General features: G+C 42.5%; 1 protein-coding gene across 5 annotated transcripts in view; it reads left to right on the top strand.

The window, feature by feature from the left end:
• Positions 1-20,629, top strand: part of ppp2r5eb (protein phosphatase 2, regulatory subunit B', epsilon isoform b) — a 45,889-nt gene that overhangs the window by 17,061 nt on the left and 8,199 nt on the right. For 4 of the 5 annotated variants that reach the window (XM_027278697.1, XM_019259109.2, XM_027278696.1 and 1 more), the window contains exons 3-7: positions 18,074-18,270; positions 18,774-18,875; positions 19,214-19,306; positions 19,417-19,547; positions 20,318-20,377. In XM_027278697.1, the coding sequence (XP_027134498.1) occupies positions 18,074-18,270; positions 18,774-18,875; positions 19,214-19,306; positions 19,417-19,547; positions 20,318-20,377 (583 nt within the window). Of the gene's footprint in view, positions 1-3,125; positions 3,272-18,073; positions 18,271-18,773; positions 18,876-19,213; positions 19,307-19,416; positions 19,548-20,317; positions 20,378-20,629 lie in introns of those variants that run through there. The other variant, XM_010744084.3, reaches the window with a different exon arrangement.

Genomic DNA, 20,629 nt, shown 5'->3' with positions numbered 1-20,629 from the left:
TTTTCTCTTCGAAGCTAAAGCCACGGAGCTCATTCAACACAGAGAGCTTCAGTCAGCGCCGTTTGGATGAGTGCTGATGATGTGTGTGTGTGCTCGCAACACTGCTTTGGCGTTTTAATATCTAACAGTATGAAATAAAATAAAAATAGCCAGATAAATCCACGCTTCCCAAATGTCCTTAAAATCCTTGAAAGCAGGCGCATGCTTCAATTATTATATTTAGTCCAAGAGTAGAAACAAACCTTTATATTAATCCATCGTGCTCATTCTCATTCTTCTCAGTCTGGTGACAGTAATTAACCTTCATCTGCGGCCTGGGAAGTCCTTCAAAACTCTTTGAATTTGATGTTTAAGAAGGTTTGGCAGGAGGGTGTTCTGTTGTCTTCAGAATGAATTGTAGTGACTGTAAAGGGCTCGACCTTGATTGGCTGAGAAGTCTTAGGTCCCAGATTAGTTCTGAGGTCAGTTGTGTGAGTTGTTTTAGACGTAGCATAGTAACCAATATATACACGTGAAGACACAGGACAGTCCTTTCATGGCTTCAGTTTCTGTCCGTCTTTGTCCAGAGAGACCTCATCACTTCCAAACAATACATGTTATTGATATTGGAGGTTCTTCCAGCTCTGCTTTCTCATCTCTGTTTACCATACAGATGTCACTCCTTACAGCATGTGAGATAATTGCTCTTGGCTAACCTGACTTGCAGGGTTTAGACACCAGACAGCTGCCCAGATGTTACATTTTTCTTGGCTGAGTTGCACTTTTATAATTATCATTTGAGTGAAGCAGGCTCATTTGACAGTCACGTTTTTTTTCACCAGGTGTGCCAAACGGTTCAGGACAAATACATGTGCTATTGATGCTGCACTCGGGTTGTATTCTGTGTGACACCCCACCAGAGTCTCCTGAATAAATAAAGGTTCAATAAAAAGATCCTAAACTGACAAATGCAAAGCAAAAGTTGAAACAGTTCCTGCCCTCGCTGTTTGCAAACCCTAAGACTGTCTTCTCCTGCATGTGGACAGCGGAAAGTTTTCTCCAAAGTAATGAACATTCATAAGAGGAGGGAGAGTTGGCATGGCAACAAAGAAGTTCACGTCAGCTGGATAAATCCACCCTCCGTGTAGCACAGTGGTCTGCAGGCATACTGTAAATATACAGTAGGAATTATATAATGACATTTACATACGTATTACTGTTGCTACATGGTTTAAGTTTCCCCAGAGATGTTCGCTAAGGAATGCAAACAGGAGAGAGAGAGAGAGAGAGAGAGAGAGAGGTGAAGAGTCTGGAGGGAAACCTGGAGGAAGGATTAGGAGTCCTAAATGTTCTGTGGAAGAGGATAGGAAGGAGAGCAGCTAAACATAAACAAACTCCACTCCTTCTCTGTTGGAGACACTGTCCATGCCGTCTGTGTTTCAATCAAGTAAGAAGTCCAAATTTAAAATGTTCATCTCCAACGTAATGCTCGATGTGCCTGTAGAGAAACTTGACAGCAGTGGATGAACTTCTGTGATATTTAGTGTCTCATCAAGATGACACAGAAAGGGGAGGGACACGTGGTGATGAGACAGAACTGAAAGAAACGACTTCTGAATCTGGACGTGTGCTTCAATTTGAATTTCAAGGACTTTCTAACCACTGTAGTAAAATACATTTTCAAGGTATTCCTTGCTGTTTCATCAAAATAAACAGTTCAGGCTCACAGGGCATTCCCACACACTAGATTTAAAATGTGTGGGCCTGTCTCTTCAAGATGTCAACTAAACATATCCTGTTCTAACTTTGAACACGGTCAAACTCGCAGCCACTGAGGTCTGTAATAACATGATAACAGGCACAGCAACCATGTAGCAGATGAGCTTGCTAGCAGTGGTGCTAGCACAGATACTTGTCAGACAGCCGTGCACGTCCTCGGTCGTGTCTCTTGAGTTTCCCTCGTACCGACAACTGTTTCATCTGCATGATGGGAAATTATGAGGAGGTTCTTTTTTTTTTTTTTTTAATCTTTATTGGGGTTTTGGTTCAAAAACTGTCCATTCATCTTTCTCAATTCATCGGTTGCAATCCCAGCTACAAAAAGTAAGAAAATGTAACAAAAAGGAGGAAGTACCTCCGTCCAGACAAACGCAAGACAAATACAAGTACAGTGGTCCCTCGTTTATCGCGGGGGATACGTTCTAAAAATAACCCGCAATAAACGAAATCCGCAAAGTAAGTTTTACAATTATTATACATGTTTTAAGGCCGTTAAACCCCTAACCACACACTTTTATACACCTTTTTACACGCATTTTGTACAATACTCCCTTAGTTAATCAGGACGCAGAACACATGTGCGGTTCTCCCTTAGCCAATTTAGGACGCAGAACACAAAGCGCGTTCATACTGTACAGTACGCTGTTAAAAAAAAAGCATGCAAAATTACACTAAAAAAATCCACGAAACAGCGAGTCCGCAAAAAGTGAACCGCGTTATAGTTAGGGACAACTGTCTATACAAATATTTCCATTTAGGAATGTCCTCTAACATTTGGTGGTACTTGCCTGTGAAGTCTGATTGGTGAACTGGAAGTGCTGAGGTAAATCTGTAGTCCACTGAAGTCCACGTGAAGAACGAAGAGGTTTGAGTCCTCGTGTGTTTTCCTCCTCTCATTCAACACTGACGTTAGCTGCTGTGACGTCTCACAATCGACCCCCCACTCGCCAATCACAGACACTGTGGCATAAACGGGGAAAGCACGACTTCAGTAGCCGGTCGGAGCACATATCTGACTTGAGCAGCAACCCCCGCCTTTGGGCCAAATCCTTGTGTTGCTGAGTGTGTCGTTGCCATTTTCAACCTGAATTAGGTTCTCAGGCCCACATCCACCTCGTGTAGGAGGACTGATGTGTCTCTGACCTCTCTGGGCAGCAGGCTTAAAAAAAAATAAAAATGAAAGAGGGGAGCAAAAAATAGAAAGAGAGGCAGAGATGTACAATGCTGCACAGCCCGCCCCATCTCCCTCTGCGGCTTCCTCTGGTCTCCGTTTGGCCAATGAAGCCCACCGACACGCTGCCTCGTCTTTCCCTCCCCTCAGGAGAAACCCGATCCACGAGGTGTCTCTTTACATTTCTCCAGCCCCACTCGCTACAAACAAGCCACAGAGACGAGCGTGGGGTCATCTAAACTTCTCCTGTCCACATGTTTGGCTCAAATCAGCTCACACCACAACGTTCATGACTGTCGCTTTCTTCTTCTGGTGCCCAACAGGGAGAGGAATCCTGATAAAGTGAGTGACAGTGTTCGTGTACGTACGTGTGGGGGTGTTAGCACAGGAGCACTGAATGTTAAAGTTAGCCTGTGCTGTCAAGGGCTGTTGCTGTGAGCAGCCGGCCCAGCCTGTCGTGTGTGTGTGTGTGTGTGTGTGTGGCAGATGGAAAGGTGGACTTAAAATGGACTGGGAATGGTAACAGAAGACGAGTGTTTTCACTGGCTCAGAGGAGAATGGAAAGTTCACTGGTGGACTGAGTACGTTTAATCGTTATGATTCCATGTGGAAGAGCGTGCTGCTCTGTATTCGACAGGGTGTTGACATTCTTCGAGGGTGGATTCAGGCTGTGGCCGGGCATTAAACGTGTTCTGAATTGGCACCGGCGCCAAAGAAGAACCTGAGATTTAGTAAGAACTGTTCATTTTTGATTCTGCTTTGAGATTTTTTTTATTTTTTTTTATTTATTTAGTCATTTTGAAAGTGAAGTTTGGGCCTGTTGAGCTTCCATTTCTATTTGCCTTTAAGCATGTGCACATACACAAGTCTAGTGTTTACAAGATCAGGTTGCAGCTGCAGATTCTTTTTATTTCTAAATCTGTCAGTTGTTTTTTGTAAATTGTTTTTGTAAATCACCTGAAAATATTGAAAAAAAAAAAAAAGTCAAGATGTTTCGTTTTCATCAACCCTCTGTCTCAAACACAAAGCTCTACCAACCAATTTGACATTTCATCACTGACTCGATGAATTATCAAAGTACTTGTTCAATCAATCAATCAATCAATCAGTCAACGATATGACAAAAGTGTGGATTGAGATTCCAGTTCCTGTTAAATCCTGTGGAATCAGGATTTATCATAACACAAAGTATTTCTATGAATGCTGTTAATATCTTGAGTTTTGGAGCTCCCCTTTTTTCTTTTTCATGAAATAAAAGAAGCCAAACTTAAGAACTTCTCTCTCCTCAACAAACTGTCAGGAAACGTCAGGACCCACGTTTAACTTCTAAGTAATTAGTAACTAATGAAAGAATAAGTGCTTTGATATAGTGGCTACATGTAAGTGAGAACATAACACTTTACATGTATGCACGTGAATGTATTGAGGTATGCTGAAATCTAAAGAGGGGCTTGAATGAACATGTAGTGATGGAGACAAAGTGCTGCAGCTGATGAGTGAGCCGAGGAGAGACCCTCTCACCTGGACCCGTGAATGCTGTCTTTGTGTAGAGTGTCCCGGATGACTGTCCCCCAGTTTACGTTTCAGACTCGAGCTGATGCTCAAAAATGGCTTCTTACTCAAGGAAAAGCTCTGACATGACATATCAGCTGTCAGGGGGTTCAAACCTGTGACCTGTCAGCTATGTGAGTGTCTGTCCAGCCAGCGCCAAAACACCACGCTGCCAGTGTGGATACTGAGGTCAGAATCGAAGCTAATTAAACATTAAAAATGTATAGAACATTAAAAGGGTCAAAAATAATGATTTGGACCTGTTGTTCTTCATTCATGATTCAAATTAAACTTCATACCTGACACCAGACTCTTCAGGATGGTGCTTTAGTCTCGGTTTTATCCTCTAATGCACCAGGTACAAATTCAATTAAAACTTGGCAAGACAAGAATATTTTTGAAGCGGCTCCCTGTATTTCTGCCTTTACAGAGTCGAGCAGTACTTTGCTGAATCAGTAGCACTTGTGCACAGGTTCGTAAATCGAGGGTCATTATGGTGACCCTAACCCTAACCCCTTGATTTTACACAAACAGGTGTCACTTCAGTTTCTATTTGTAGAGTATAAACTTGCAAATCCACATTGTTTTCTCATCAGACAGACTCATAATAATCAGCTGATCTTAATGGACTTATTAATCCACTGACACAACAAACATCATTAGCATGTATGACTCAAGCAAGACTGAAAACTATCACGGTGAAAGGGTGGCTGCTGTTTTTCTGTCATGTTTACTCATTAAACTGTACAGGGAATGTAATTCAGACATCACTGATTCAAAGAGAAGATGCACACAATGCTGCTGTTGGGTTCATTGAAGAGTTACTGGGATTAAACGTTCTCTTGGCACTCTTTAAAGGTGTTGTTAAACAATAATGCAGGTCCCTGTATGAACAATGTTAGCATGTTTTTCTGGCTGTAGTCACTCATCCTGCTCACACAGGTCATTGATCCCTCCTGAAAACTCTTTATTAACCTTAGATAAACGTTGAAATATGTTTTTGCCCCATCACTTACTATGACGGAGCAGTAGGAAGGCATCTTTTTGATATCAGTATGAACAAGAGGGATGTTCACTTTAAGCAGAACCTGTTTCAACGTTCCTGTGGGGGTCTGGACCTGAAGCAGTTTGAAGACGGATGTGTTTTATCAAAGCTTCCTGGAGCGTGTGCAGAAGTCTTCTAGTTTGCCTCAGCGAGATACATTTCAGATATTTAGTACCTGTGACACGCTGTTAGAGAAACACCAGACTGAAAGTGACTTGGGCCTCAGTGGGTCTGCCATCTGCCATGTTGCTGGCTGCAGTAACTGGGAGCAAAGTTTACCCAGGACGACTGCATGTGTTAATGATTGACAGCAACCCGGCGCCTTGGAGGAACGCTTCTATGAGACCTGAGAACATGAAGATAGGGGCACGGGTAGTTTGTATCTGGGTCATGAATATATATTTATATATTGGAGTGTTATTACAGAAATCCTGCCGTGTTGTCTATACTGGGCATGTATGTACAGTACAGTGCGTACATGTGTAGTACTGCAAAACAAGTCTCCAGTCCCACCAGTCGCTAATGTTGGCAAACAACAGGCTGGATATTAGTGTGTGTGACCGCCATTACTGAGTCTGTTTACTGATTTTATGATTCTTCTCTGCTTGTTGAACTACAATACATAGTGGCCGTTGTAAATGATCTTTGGCTTTTGAACTGCTGGTTGCTCTGAAAACTTGTGACAGTTTTGCTCTTTTATGTCACTTGAGAGGTCAAACTAACAGGATAGTTAAAAAAATAAAAATAAAAAATCAAAATAAGTCATTGCTTTTCAACTAGATTTGGTGTGCTGTGATTTAAAGTTTGTTGTAGTGATGTGGTACCAAAAAATCTGAACGTTTTCTGGTCCGTGACTGTTTAAATAGCAATGCTTGTGATATGAAGCACATCCACATTCCCTGTGTACACTTAGGCATTGATTTAGAGAGCCAAGATCGTTACTGTGCATCTGTTGTCAAGTTGTATATAAATTCACCCTAAGTACAGTTGTCATGAATGGGGAAATTAGCTATAGAGACCAAAACTGTTTTTTATACCAGGCTGTAAACATGTTTATTTCTGCTGTGAAGTTGGACATTTGAACATGGGGACTTATGGAGACTGACTCACTTCTGGAGCCAGCCTCAAGTGGACGTTTGAGGAACTGCAGTTTTTGGCTTCACTTCATAGACTAAAGTCTAAATGTGGCAAATTGATCAGGTCAGTTCTACCATCAGACTTGCATCAGAAGTCACGTTGACCTTTTGTATTTTTCCGACAGCGGGCACTCACTCAGCTATGACGGCATATGTGTGCACATGCAAAACATGCATGTCAATGTCAACATGGCGTGTGCCAGCTCCCTGTGGAGATGGACAGCTGATGACATGTTGCTGGGTCACGTCTGTCTTTTCCGGTGTTCAGACCAAACAGACCAGATGTTAGAACAGTCACCATTTATCGCATCTTCTTACTGTAATCCTTTATGTAATGTTTAACCCCAGTGGCTTATAGAGCGTTGTGACTGCTGGGAAACATGACACACAGCTTCTGTTTTGATGGAGTTTGATTCTTACTTTATATGTAAGTTTATTGAAAATAATTCTGTGTATCATTAGACAATGAAAAATCTCCCAGAAAGTACATTATCTTTGAATTTTTATCCACCAGGTTTCAAATGCTAGTTTCGTTTCTTCTAACTAATGTGAGGAAAACAGGGTAAGCTTGTTTGATAGCATTTTATGGAACCTGAATCATTTTTAAGCCACAGTGTTTTGTGCATTGCTGTCAAGATTTGATCAGATATTCGCTAGTTTAATGAATCCTGAATGTTTCTGTTCTGGATTTTTTTCCTGTTAATCTGTGCTTTACTTTTATGTGATTATCAACCACTCTATTCAGAGTGAGCCACAGTTCAGTCACTAAGAAAGCTGCTGTTTAAGGTCATAAACATTTCCTCCATAACTATTGCTGAGGCGTTTGATCGCAATGACTAACAGTGGATGACTGGCAGGTTGTTCCGGGCAGGTGAAGCAGGGTGCGGCTGAAATAGCAGTAACTTTCTCTGGGTAAATAAGGTTAATTAGATGCCACCAGCAGCGAGGAGAGAGCAAAGGTCACACCCACAGCGCCTTGACATTCCTCCATCAATGGCACTGCATGTCTGCCTGATTGTCCCGCTAATCTCAGTGCACCTTAACATCGACTGTTTATACCTTTATGGCGGCTGTTTGTGATGCTGGAGAAGCCTGTGAGTGTGAGTGTACATAATATCATCATAGACAGTACATAATATCCTACAAACTGACCTTCAGGCAGAGGGTCCCATCTGTCGGAGCTGCTCACACTCTCTCTCGCTCTCTCTCCTGCAGTAACTCAAGCCCGCTCGCCCAGTCACACACATGCACTTCTTTTAGTGACAAGGGGTTTTCCCCTTTACACTGTGTGCATGTGTCTGTGTGTATGTGTTTGTGTGTCATCTTTCACCTTCCTAGACTTGTGTTTCCACTGAAATCTCTGCAGCGCTGTGTGTAGAACGGGATAACCTAAGAATAGTTTTTTATTTCAGATCATAAACAAGACCTCTGACGATGATATCTGCTATTCTGAAATACAGCAAGCGGTGTTTAATAAGTGTCAGGGGGAACAGTTACATGAAATGCTTCATAATGTTTGTAAAATATGGACCTCTAGCCTGTCAAAGATATCTGCTACTACAGCTAATGCTACTGTAACCACTGCTACGATAGCTACAGCTGCTACTACTGCTTCCACAGCTATTGCTACGATAGCTACGGCTTCCAAGGCTATTGCTATGATAGCTACACCTACTGTACAGCTACTGCTACGCTAGCTACAGATGACACAGCTACTGCTACGATAGCTACGGCTTCCAAGGCTATTGCTATGATAGCTACAGATGACACAGCTACTGCTACTACTACAAAGTTTAATGTTGTGTGGTGGCTAGGGGTGGCACATAAAAGTCACGGTTTGGTACGTACCTCGGTTCAGACCTTACGGTTCGGTACATTTTGGGTACAGTGCAGGAAAAAAAAACATAACCAAAAAGGCTATCCTCAAAGGCTGTTTTTATTGTGCAAATCTCAAGCTGAGGTAGCTGCAAATTCCTGAAATAAAACAACAAGAACCATTGTTTCCATATGCTGGTATCAGTGTTAATTTTGTCACCCATTTTTCAATTTAGTCTTAGTCTTGTTTCAAAGTTCTTTCTTACTCTCAGTCACTTTTAGTATTTCACAAATCATTTTTGTTAGTCATATTTTAGTCGACTAAAAGTCTCAAAATTTTAATCTAGTTTTAGTCAAACGTGAACACGGTATTTTAGTCCAGTTTTAGTCAAAACATTTGTCTTTTTCTATTTATTTCAGGAATATTTGTTTTGTTTATTAATTCCAGTTCACCTGTGTTCCACAGCTAACATATTGATTAAATATTTTGATTGAATGAATTCATCTTCAATGCAATTTTGCTAAGTGTCTTGTCTGTTCTTTCAATACACACTTAATATGACTTGATTTCATTTTTTAATCTACTAATAGCAGGGACACCCTATTATGACATGTTCTGTCATCTTCTACATGCAATTGTTAAATTTCAATATAAATAAATAGATTTTATGCCAGTTGCATCTACTAAAATGTTAAAATTAAGATGAGTCCATCACTGTTAGTGTTTAGCACAAATGGGGAGGCTAGACTCATTCTTGACTGTTATGCAATATGCGCACATTTTAATAACGTCGGGCTGCAAACGGGTTCAGGCTCTATAAAGCTGTCAATCAAAACAGACCACACTGGGCTCAGGTCGAATTCTATCGGGGCCGGGTCGGGCCTGACTTCTAAGGTCCGTTTCATGCTCTAGATTGCGCTGTCCATACGCCGTGTTTCTCCTGCATGCTGTTTGTTTCCAAGCCACAGGTGCAAGAGCAGCAAGACCTATTACAGACCCAAGATGTTGTTACAGTAAAAGAAGTGCTGGCACAAACACATGACAGCAGGACTAGACTTTCTAGACGAAAACAAGAGGACGTTTTTGTTTTTTAATTTTTTTGCATGACATTTTTGTCTCGTTTTTATTCGTCAACAAAAACGCACATTGGCACATTTTTCGTCAGTGTTTTTCGAACATTGTATCGTGTCGTCATCGTCTTCGTCAAGGGAAAAAGGCTCGTTGATGAACATATTTCATCTCGTCTGACAAAATTAACACTGATCCCACACCACTGACTTAAATAATGCAGGTGGGTCGTCTAACTCCTGTGTGCCGGAGTCACTCGCCATTCTCAGTGTTAGCCTACTCACAACCACCACTAACCTACCAGAGGTTGTATTTGAATTCGGAGTTCGAAGAGCTAGAGTAGACCGATCAGAGTTTGCATGTGCAAGGTTAAATGTGTCCTGAAAGAACTCCCTTGTGAACGATATTTCCGTGTTCAGTTCAACATCAAGCTTTTGTACCGTGTATTCTCCGTGAAAATGCGCGTACCGAACCGTGACCCCCGTACCGTGACGGTTCAATACGAATATATGTACCCCTAGTGGTGGCGGAGGTTAAATTAGGTTACGTTCTTCTTTTTAACATCACAGTGCTTGTAGTGATTGAATCCCATTTTCTAGACGTCGAGCTCTTGCTGCGCCTGCTCTGAATGCACTTTGTCTGTAAACTCTGTACACAAAGCACAAAGTAATGTTACTGTAAATAAAAAGATTTCAGATATATCTATTGTAACTTCTGCCGCAACTCGTTTTTACATCAGTGGATTTCAGTGATGTCTGGCTCCACTCTCAAACTGCAGCTGGCATTTGCTCAGATTTTCCCAGCATTCTGCTGATAAAATAAAAGTGATGAAGGCCACCCTGTCCAGCTGAGTCACTGTCTGTGAGATTTAAACTCATGTTGTCAGTAAGCTTTACAGCCTCTTTGACTTTCAGCCCAAAAGCTCCGTTATGATCCGTCAGTCTTCATTTTTTTCAGTTGTGAGTTTGTTGACTCGTGCTCTTACTTTCTGTCTCCAGAAACTTATTCATTTTTAATCACATTTTGTTTGTGTCTTTTCAGTGTTGCAGTAGTTGTATTTGTGTTTGGCAGCAGGTCTGCACTTTATTTTGATGGCTGGTTTTTGCTGTGGACAGACTCTGTGGTCTTGTAGTCTATCTCTGAACACTGCCAAATCATGTTTGGCTCGTAAAATAATCAGTGGCTGACGTAATCTGGAAGATTTGAGATTTCCCACTAATAATCCATAAACCATATTAAACATATTAAATGACATTAAAACAAGAAATGTTACAAGCTCACTCTTTCTTTAAAATGGATGCAAGCATATGCAAGCTGCTGGATCCTGACCCTGTGTTCATGAGGTTGATGCTGTTATGTAATTAGTCTAACTTGAAGGAGTTTCTGTGGCGAGCCATCGACTGCTCTCTTTCTCTCTCGTGCTGCGAGTCGTAAAGCTTTTTTTCCACCATTAATTAAGCAGCAGCGACTTCTCTCTTCCTCTGCCAAGGGAGCCCAGATGAGTCTCCTCCAAAGCTGAGAAACAGAACAGAGCAGGCAGGAAGGAGAAAACCGGGGTGAGGCTGAAGCCAGAGGGAGAGCATCAGTGTTTCCACAGGCTCAGGCCGCACTCAGAAATCTCCTCACAAGAATCGTGATGGTACGAAACCACTTCATTCACTCTCTCTCTGACGTGGTGTCACCATAAAATCTATAGTACTGCAGACTCACAGGTCCCATCCTCGCAATAATTATTTGTTTCCTGTGTCTGGAGAAGTTTGTGAGTCACAATGGGAGAAGAGAAGAACATGGAAATATAACAATCATTATTGATGTGCCTCAGTGAAGCTTCTCAAGGATTTAAAAGACGTTATAATCCACATCCCAGCTGGATGAATGACTTTCCAGTTGTTGATTTTGGGAGCAAAGCTTGATCTTGCCTTTCCTGACAATGACAGTTAGCGTTTTGTATCATTTATTTAGCGCAAATAATGAAGCAGAATTTTCTGTGTTAGTCCTGAGTGATGGGGAACTGTGGAAGCTAACTGCAGAGATATAAATATATCAATAGTAATTTTCATGCCCATTCCTCTAGCTCTAGCCCATTCTTGATCCCACTTTTAAAAGTCTGACTCTTGATGAGGAGCACAACACCAGACCTGTTTGAAGTGCTGGAAAAACAATAATAATCAATTAGTTGTTTGGTCCATGAAATGTCAGATCACGTTTTTTCCCAGAACTCAAGACGTCTTCAAATGTCCACAACCCAAACAGATCCAGTTCACTGTCACAGAAACCAGAACGTCTCCATATTTAAGATGCTGAAATCAGAGATTTTTTTTTTATAATCTTTAGTGAAAATGATGCTTGGCTCCCGCACAGAGAGGCTGACAGAGTGGATCAACTGCTGTCAAACACTCATTTCAACTCTGATTTCATCCTCTGCCCACAGTGACTGCTGGATTTAAAAAAAAAAAAAAAAAAAAAAAAAAGATTACATTTGTACCAGCTAAATGGATTTTGGGATAAAGATGGATGGTTAGAGGAAATGCTCTCAGTGATACGGGAACTTGAAAACATTCAGGTCTCTGGACAAACTGGGCCGGGCCGCCATTTATCACAAGCATCAGGTTCTCGTAGCTCTAGAAAGATTTTTGCATGTTAGCTTTGGTCCGACTAACTCACATTTCTGTCTGACATGTAGACTTTTGTGATTTGTAAACTGGTTGCCTTGACAACTGTCAGCACTTTGCTCACAACTATCCACTTATTTCCAGTCCAGGTTTAGAGGTGTTCTGTAGTTTGACATTGAGACTGAAGCCACGTGACAAACAGTTCTCTGAATGGTTAACTCTTTACTGTGTCCTGTGTTTTGTTCCTGAAAAGCTGCTTTGACATGAACTGAACACACTCAACTTGTTTTTGTAGAAACACTCTCTCAAGGTGAGATGTTTGATTTTTTTTGTCAGGTAACACACACGTGTCATATGTACGGCCATGCGCCCGGTAATCATGTTTTTATTGATGTTTATACGTGCGATCAATTTATAGTTTTCGTCATGTGTTTTCTTCTTCTGTGATGATGAACTGAATATATTGGACTGTTTGTTGTATCTAACAAGCAGTTTGAAAATGAGTTGTTTTTAATTGCTGCCTAATAATTATAGAGGTTAATTATTAAAGTTATTAAAGGCTGTTTTTGTGGTCACGATCATGACCCTGAGTGTAGAGTATTTCCTCAATGATTTCTCTGTCATATCTGCAGATACAGCCGATGAACTGTTGTTGTGGGCTCTCTGCTGGCCTAATGGTTAGGGCACATACCACATAACCACGATGTCCACGGTTTAATTCCCAGCTGGGGGACCCGCTTTGCTTGTTACTGTCACTTGACTGTCTGCTACATGAGGACAAAAAGTCTTAACGAGATGTTAATGAGACGTCGGAGAGCCAGAACATTCAGCCCACCTGACTGATCTTGTGCAGGTCCCCCTTTTGTCATCCGAACAGCCCTGACCCGTCGAGGCACGGACTCCTCTAGACCTCAGATACCACAGCACACCCTAGGAGGTGTGCTGTGGTATCTGGCACGAGGACGTTACTTAAGGCCACGTTCAGACAGGGACGGGGAAACTGGCAACAAGTGTTGAGGGGCTGAGGGGAGCGTAGGTGGGTTGCGTGGGTGTGTCTATACGTGCTGAATGTAACCGCTGTGAAACAATCAGAAAATAACTTTTTATTTCTCTGATCAATAACAGCTTTATCGAGGCCGGTGCTCTCTGTTATTGTCTGTCTGTCTGTCTGTCTGTCTGTCTGTCTGTCTGTCTGTCATTATATTTTGTGGCGTAAATTGTGACTCAGATTTAGAAGCTGGTACATCAAATAAACAAAGTGAGAACACACACAGGTAGATGATCAGAGTTTAGTCCATGAATCCACCTGGACAGTCTCTGCTTCACGGACATTTCAGGCTGTCTGTGGAGGTTTGGTCAATGTGAGTGTCTGATTGGCGGCTGGAGCGTGACGTGGGGCTCCAGTTTCCCAAAAGTTGAACCTGGCTCAACTTCTTTCCCGGGCGACGGCGACGGCAGTCTGCCAGTGCAGAAACACACGACCCCCCCCCACTGAAATGAATTGAAAAACGCTGCTGGTGTCCAGTTTGCCTGTCCCTGTCTGAACGCCCACTAAGTCCTGTAAGTTCTGAGGTGCGGCTTCCATGGATCAGACATGTCCAGCACATCCCATAGATGCTCCAATTGATGGAGGCAAAGTCAGCACCTTGAACACTGCCATCAGGGAATATCGTTACCATGTCGCTGCTTCACTGCTTTTCCTCCTTTGGACCACTTTTAATCTGTGGTGTTTACCTGCTGCCTGATACACACACACACACACACAGACTGTGTGTGTGTGTGTGTGTGTGTGTGTGTGTGTGTGTGTGTGTGTGTGTGTGTGTGTGAGATGGCATTTCCACTGCAGGGTTCTTCCCTGCTCATGTGTATGAAGTGTAGTTTGTGGGTTATTCTAGGCTTCAGGAACACACATTCTCTCTCACGCTTAAGTACAGTCACACACACCAACACAGTCTCTCTCTCTCTCTCTCTCTCTCTCTCTCTCTCTCTCTTACACTCACACTCATGCTCTCTTGACCTGCTCATGTGCTCTCTCAGAGGATTACTGCGTCCTGTGTGATTATCTGTCTATTAATAGCTTCCTTTAAGGCCGTTCACGTCCTCCTATAGCAGCGGAGCTGCAGGATCGTGACGCCCCGGGGCTCGGCAGCACAAGCAGACCCTCAATCCTGCAGCCAGTAATTACTGTAATGAACGATGGTGTACTGTACTGAGAGGAGGACGCACAAAACAAGCATGCATCTTTGCAGTGCAGTTAAAGGTGCTATATGGAAAGAATACGCATGAGGTAATTTTTCAGATACTGTTCCAGCTTGTACAGTGAGCCGAACGCCTCCACAGACACACACAGACCCAGATATAGCTTCTTCCCTCAGGCCAGCAGGATGCTGAACGCTGACCACTGTATGCTCAGCCTCGTCTGGTCCTCTGTGAATACTACTTGCAGATTGACATCTCACACTCAAATGTGCACAAAATCCGATCACATAGTTGGCTTTACAACTGCGACACATCTGTATGTGACACTTTAAAATGCACTTGATGAGATCTGCGGGGAGTTTGTTTCCCAGTACAGGAAGTACAGTACCACTTCCACCAAACTGGAAAAAATCTTGGCCCATCATTGCGTAACATGGCCGTGATTCCGTCCTATCTGTGTGCATTTCGTTGGAGGCAGACGTTGGGAGATCTTTTGTCTGTTTGGGGAAATGAACTGTAAACACTGACACATTATCACCTTTACAGTGTTGCATATTTACACACAGAGCAGACTCGGAGCAACATTAGCTTCATTTCAGGCTGTTTTGGTGTCAGTACAGGTTTGATCTCCACTGACTCTTGAAGAACACATTTGGCTTTTTGGCTGCTAAATATTCACATCACAGTGACTCATTTGATCCATTGTTAATATCTAAATATTTATCGCAGCAGCTTTAACGCTGACATATGACAGACTTTCTGATGCTCTAATCCTTTGCAGCTTCCTTCCTGATTGAATTTGATTTAAATGTGGAGAGTCTAATGTATCTGCTGTGATAAATGACTCATTATTGTGGCAGCCAACACTGAGCTCTTGGTTCTTCCATCCCACAAAGAGTGTGGAGCAGGGGTTAAAGCCTGGAGAGCTCAGGACTCCTGCCAGTCAATCAGGGGTTTGGGTTTTTATACAACTGACCTGGTTGGACTTGGCCTCAATGAGCCGAGCTGAAAAAGGAGGCCGGCAGGTCGTGAGTAACTAGTGGCATTTGGATCAAAACATGGTCAGAATAATCTTTTTATGTGCGCTTGATGAGATCTGCTGAGGGTTGTTTCCCAGGACAGGAAAGCGCAGTTTGTGTTTGAATGGTTCATTCTGACCGGCCTAGAAAAAGGGGGGAAAAAAAAAAAGACTGAACTATTCAGCTCTTTCTCCATGTTTTTAGTCACAAATGTCCTTTAAATCAAGAAGTCTTGAGGTGAGATGTCATTGTGTAAGGCAGAAACGCTTTGGCAAACAAGCAGAGTTAGTCTGATGAGGCTCGACTGTAATCTTCTACGTTAATAAATGAAAGGAGTGCTAATGAGCATTAGCTTCTCCTTCTGGCTCGAGGCCTTCCCGCTAAACCGTTAGGCCAAGAGCATAAAGCTAAACATAGTTCAATCAGCGTGCAGTAGGTAATGTCTTAGATTTCAGTTCATCGGGTCCCGAAATGAATTAATTTATACGTCTAAATACAATTATACAACAAGTAGTTCCAACTAAGCAATCTGATTGGTCAACTAGACATTGTGCTCAAATCAGCATGACAGCTGACTCATCACTAAAAATATTACTCTGCCCTCTCCACATTGTCACATCTTGAAAATATTGAAGACAATACATACATCTGAATTTAAATTTTCATCTTTTTTTAATAAATATTTTATTTTATTTTATGGAGCCGTCAGACCAACTCGTTAATGCAGGTGTGCACCTTGTGTGCAGCATGTCGTAGATCAAACAGTTCAGTGAGTGCAGTGGAAATGTTGTTTTCCGAAGACTAAAGGTCTACTAATATGGACTGAAGAGGAATATGTTGTTAGAATAAAACATGTTGTGAATTTTGGAAATGACAATGCCCACAAGATGACATCAATCTTTTTTTCAACACATTTTGAATTTTTGACTTTGCAACGAGTTATTAGAAATGTTTAGATCACATCCTTCATGAGCTGTGTGCTGAGTTGAGTATACTGGGTCCATTATCATATTATATAACATCACATAGGAGTCTACTGCTGAGACTGATTGTTTCCAGGTATTAGTCAGTCTGTGTATCCCCATCGAAATGGAAATCTGAACTGAAACAGTGAGCAATAACTTTGCTTTATTTATTTTGAGACATTGATTATATATAATTTAAATTAGTCATTGCTTTATAATCGTAATAATACACGACACGGTGTGCATTACCGTCATTATTGGCACTTCAGTGACACTTACTAACTACAGCGTGCTAATGACAGTAAAGCACACTCTGTCATATAATATTGCTTAAAGGAACACTGTGAAGTTTCAGAGTGTGCTTACCCTTCACACACACTCACACAGTGAGTTACAGCTTTTTGTGTGCTGGCTTCAGAGCAGCTTATCTCTTACATAATAACAGGACTGGGTCCTGCTGGGATCAGGTTTGGCAATCAGGGAAGAGCACCGTGCATCTCCCTGCAGGTCTGAACTCTGAGCAACCCTCCGCCATGTCCGTCACTGTGAAGTCACCTGATCACTCGTTCTTCCCGTACATCCGTACGGTTTGTGACAGCTCGGCCTCGTGCCGCTGGATAATGAGGCTGCCACGCTCATCTTCTCACACTAGAAGTAAGAACACAGGGCAGGAAACACTTTTGGTTGTTATCCTGACGTAAACATCTTCAGAGAACCGAGAAACTGAGAAAGCTCTCCCTGCTGATGCTAACCAGTTCATCTGCAGGAAGTTAAAAACCTAACTTCCTGTGTGTCAGGAAACTGTATCCTGAGCAGCAGAAAGGAAAACCTGTTACAGCGTCACACAGAAAGCAACTGATTTCATTATTGGTTTCTGAACACGGAGAGCAACCGTCCTTTTTCTTCCCTCTTTCATTCTTCAGTTAAACTTTGTGTTTCTTAGATATTAGACTGTAAATTCAAACTCTCGTCCATCCATCTGTCTGTTTCCTCCCTCAGTACGTGTTACGTTGGCCGAATGTGACAGACTCTGTAACTGACCTGTGCTTAGATTATTCTGAATTATGTGATGGATAGAATCCAGACAAAATGATGTCTTAATATTGATATTATTGCTGCTGAAATATGTATCAATTGATCTACTGATTGTTTTCTATTTAATCTGTAAAATTGTCATGAAATCATGAATTTGTCCAAATTTCCCAAAGTCCAGGATGTCAGTTTTTTTTTTTTTTTTTTTTTTTTTTTGGTCGCACCAAAAGTCCGAGCCAAAATGATTCATTTCAAATGGTATAACGTGTCACATTGAAGGATCATCTGTTCCTTTTCTTTAATAAATCACTTCAGTGATTAATCTCACCAATCCTGTAGATCTATTTTTTGACCATCGCCTAATCGTTCCGTAGACGAAACATTTCAGCACTATAAAGCCGTCTGTTTGTGTCACGCGGCCTTCATCACCAGATGGAGTTTGCACAGGCTGCCAAAGTGACAGCAGGGGCTCATATATGAAGCCCCTTACCTGTTATCACATGACCAACGTTCCATATTTGGGTCAGGTGATGACAGCAGAGCGGATCAGTCACTGATGAATGTGATGAGCCTATAAGAGAGTGAGGACAGAACAATAAAAGTTCTGATGAGAACAACATGGAATTCAATCATTCACATTATTTCTGCACCAATTTAACTGACTTTCCTCTTCCCCTCTTTCTTCCTCTGTGCTCTCCCAGACGTGCCGGCGCCGGAGCAGCCGGAGCTGTTCCTGAAGAAGCTGCAGCAGTGCTGTACTGTCTTTGACTTCATGGACACGCTGTCAGACCTCAAGATGAAGGAGTACAAGCGCTCCACGCTCAACGAGCTCGTGGACTACGTGACCGTCAGCCGGGGGTACCTGACAGAGCAGGCCTACCCCGAGGTCGTCAAAATGGTGAGCAGGGAGCGTTGGACATGCACACTGTGAAACGTCTCTGTGACGTCCCGCACAGCTAGGTACAGATAAGAAACATAACTTCTGATGGCTGACGGGTGATTTACACTGAAGCTGGGTTATTGTCCTCGGTGCCTGTTGAGTTTCTGTAGATAAAAGTCACTGTGAACCCCCCCCCTACACTCAAATCGGTCCTCCGGTCCTTTAGGCCTGTCCCATTTTCCATCATGGCTGTCCCCGATGTGTGCGCACACACTCAGGTGATGCTCTGATTAAACTTGGAGCGTCCCAGAAGAAACCTCCAGACTAAGTGTTGGAGTTAAAACACTCAGATTTACAGAATATAATCTTCATAACTCTGTTCTCATCAGTGTTTAATCAACTGAAAATACAGATTTCAGTCCTTTTGAATGTTTCAAAGTCAAATCTACAGGAAACTCCTGTCTTGGTCAGGTGTGACGTCTTGCCGGGCTGAACCCAGTCCTCTTTGTGTTTTCTTCCAGGTGTCTCACAACATATTCCGGACCCTTCCGCCCAGTGACAGTAATGAGTTTGACCCTGAGGAAGACGAGCCCACGCTCGAGGCCTCCTGGCCACACTTACAGGTAAACACAGCCAAAGAGGAATGTGTGGTGCTCACTTATTAATGTCGTATTTAGTTTGTTACACAAACAACAGTTCATCCGACTGTGCTGCATACTATAGTGCAGGTTACCTGATAGTACATGGAGGCAGCTTTTTGGTCTCCTTACAGACAAACACACCAACATTTACCTTTAACTGCAGTCCAGTGTTTGCAGGGTTAGTTTAGGGGAATGTGTTGTTCTTGTTGTACAGCAGGAAGTTTCTTGATCAAAGTTTGAACCAAACACACAATTAGTCGGCACAAACTTTAACACACTCTCTCATATCCTCCCCTATCCTCATCTCCTCCTCTCCTCAGTTGGTATACGAGTTCTTCATCCGGTTCTTGGAGAGTCAGGAATTCCAGCCCAGCATTGCCAAAAAGTACATAGACCAGAAGTTTGTCCTACAGGTGAGCTGTTGGTTCTGTCATTACACTTCATTTGTCTCCCTGCTGTCCTGCTTTCAGTATTTTTCCTTCTGACTCTAACTTTCCTCTCTGTATTTCTCCCTTCCTTCCAGCTCTTGGAGTTGTTTGACAGCGAGGATCCTCGGGAGAGAGACTACCTGAAGACAGTCTTGCATAGAATCTACGGCAAATTCCTGGGGCTGAGGGCTTTTATACGAAAACAGATCAATAATATTTTTCTACGGTGAGTACACAGTGTGTGTCATTTGTTTTCACTATAAATGCCTTTTCCCTGTTAGTTTCTGATGTACAGCATGACATCAGAACAGGTCAGACACAAGCTGGTTTCACAGGGACATTGAGGAAAGTTCATTTGGACAAACGATTGAAGGTTTCCCTTTATTATTACACAAAATTTCACTCAGACTTTCAAAAGTTCCTTTTAAAAGTACATTAAAACCTGGATGTAGTCTCCGTGACTCCCCCACAGACCTGGACATTATTACCTTATTTTGACTGTGATTGGCTTACTGTGAATCAAAAACCAACGACTAGCCAATCAGAGTGAACCGTGCTGCCATTGAGCGGTGGCAGATGTCAGCAGTTCAGGGATGTTTCACACCAGCAGTAACAGTGGCATGTTCACATCTGTATTGGTGGACTGCCATCCATTCACCCGTTGAGTGCCGCTCAGGATGGAGGTCTGCATGTCTGATGAAGCCACTTGTTGAACCGTCAAACCATTCTTTCAGAACACACTTTGTTCTTCACACGTGTTTGACATACTGCAAAGCAGCAGGTACTTTTCAGAGAGATGTTTAAATTATCCCTGAACAATGCCAGGCACCGCTCAGACCTCTCACTGAGGTCCTTTTAGCAGATTGTGCAGGTGGTACGTCATCAACATCTCCTCTTTTCACTCAATTCATTTACACACTTGTATTCTTTGCTCATCTGTTTTGGATGTTTCTCTCTCTATCTCTATCTCTATCTCTCTCTCTCTCTCTTCCACAGTTTTGTTTATGAGACGGAGCACTTCAACGGGGTGGCTGAGTTGCTGGAGATCCTGGGGAGGTATGTGGAGGCCCCTGACCTTCAGACGCACATTTAACACTCAGTTCTGTCAACTGCTGCTTTTATCCAGAGCTTGACCCTGATATCGGCCCGTCTTTGTGTAGTTGTAACGATACAAGGATGTTTTTTTTTCTTTGACTGAAATGAACGATTAGCAGAGAGGTGATGTTCTTTTCGTGAGAGGGCCGCAGAGCTCAAAAGATTGATGAGAGATGGTGACAACTGTGATCGGTATAAACAGGACTGTAACCG

This window comes from Larimichthys crocea, chromosome V, assembly GCF_000972845.2.
Source record: "Larimichthys crocea isolate SSNF chromosome V, L_crocea_2.0, whole genome shotgun sequence".
Classification (NCBI taxonomy): domain Eukaryota; kingdom Metazoa; phylum Chordata; class Actinopteri; family Sciaenidae; genus Larimichthys; species Larimichthys crocea.
Note: the sequence above shows the minus strand (reverse complement) of the source record. Positions and strands in the feature narration are given on the sequence as shown.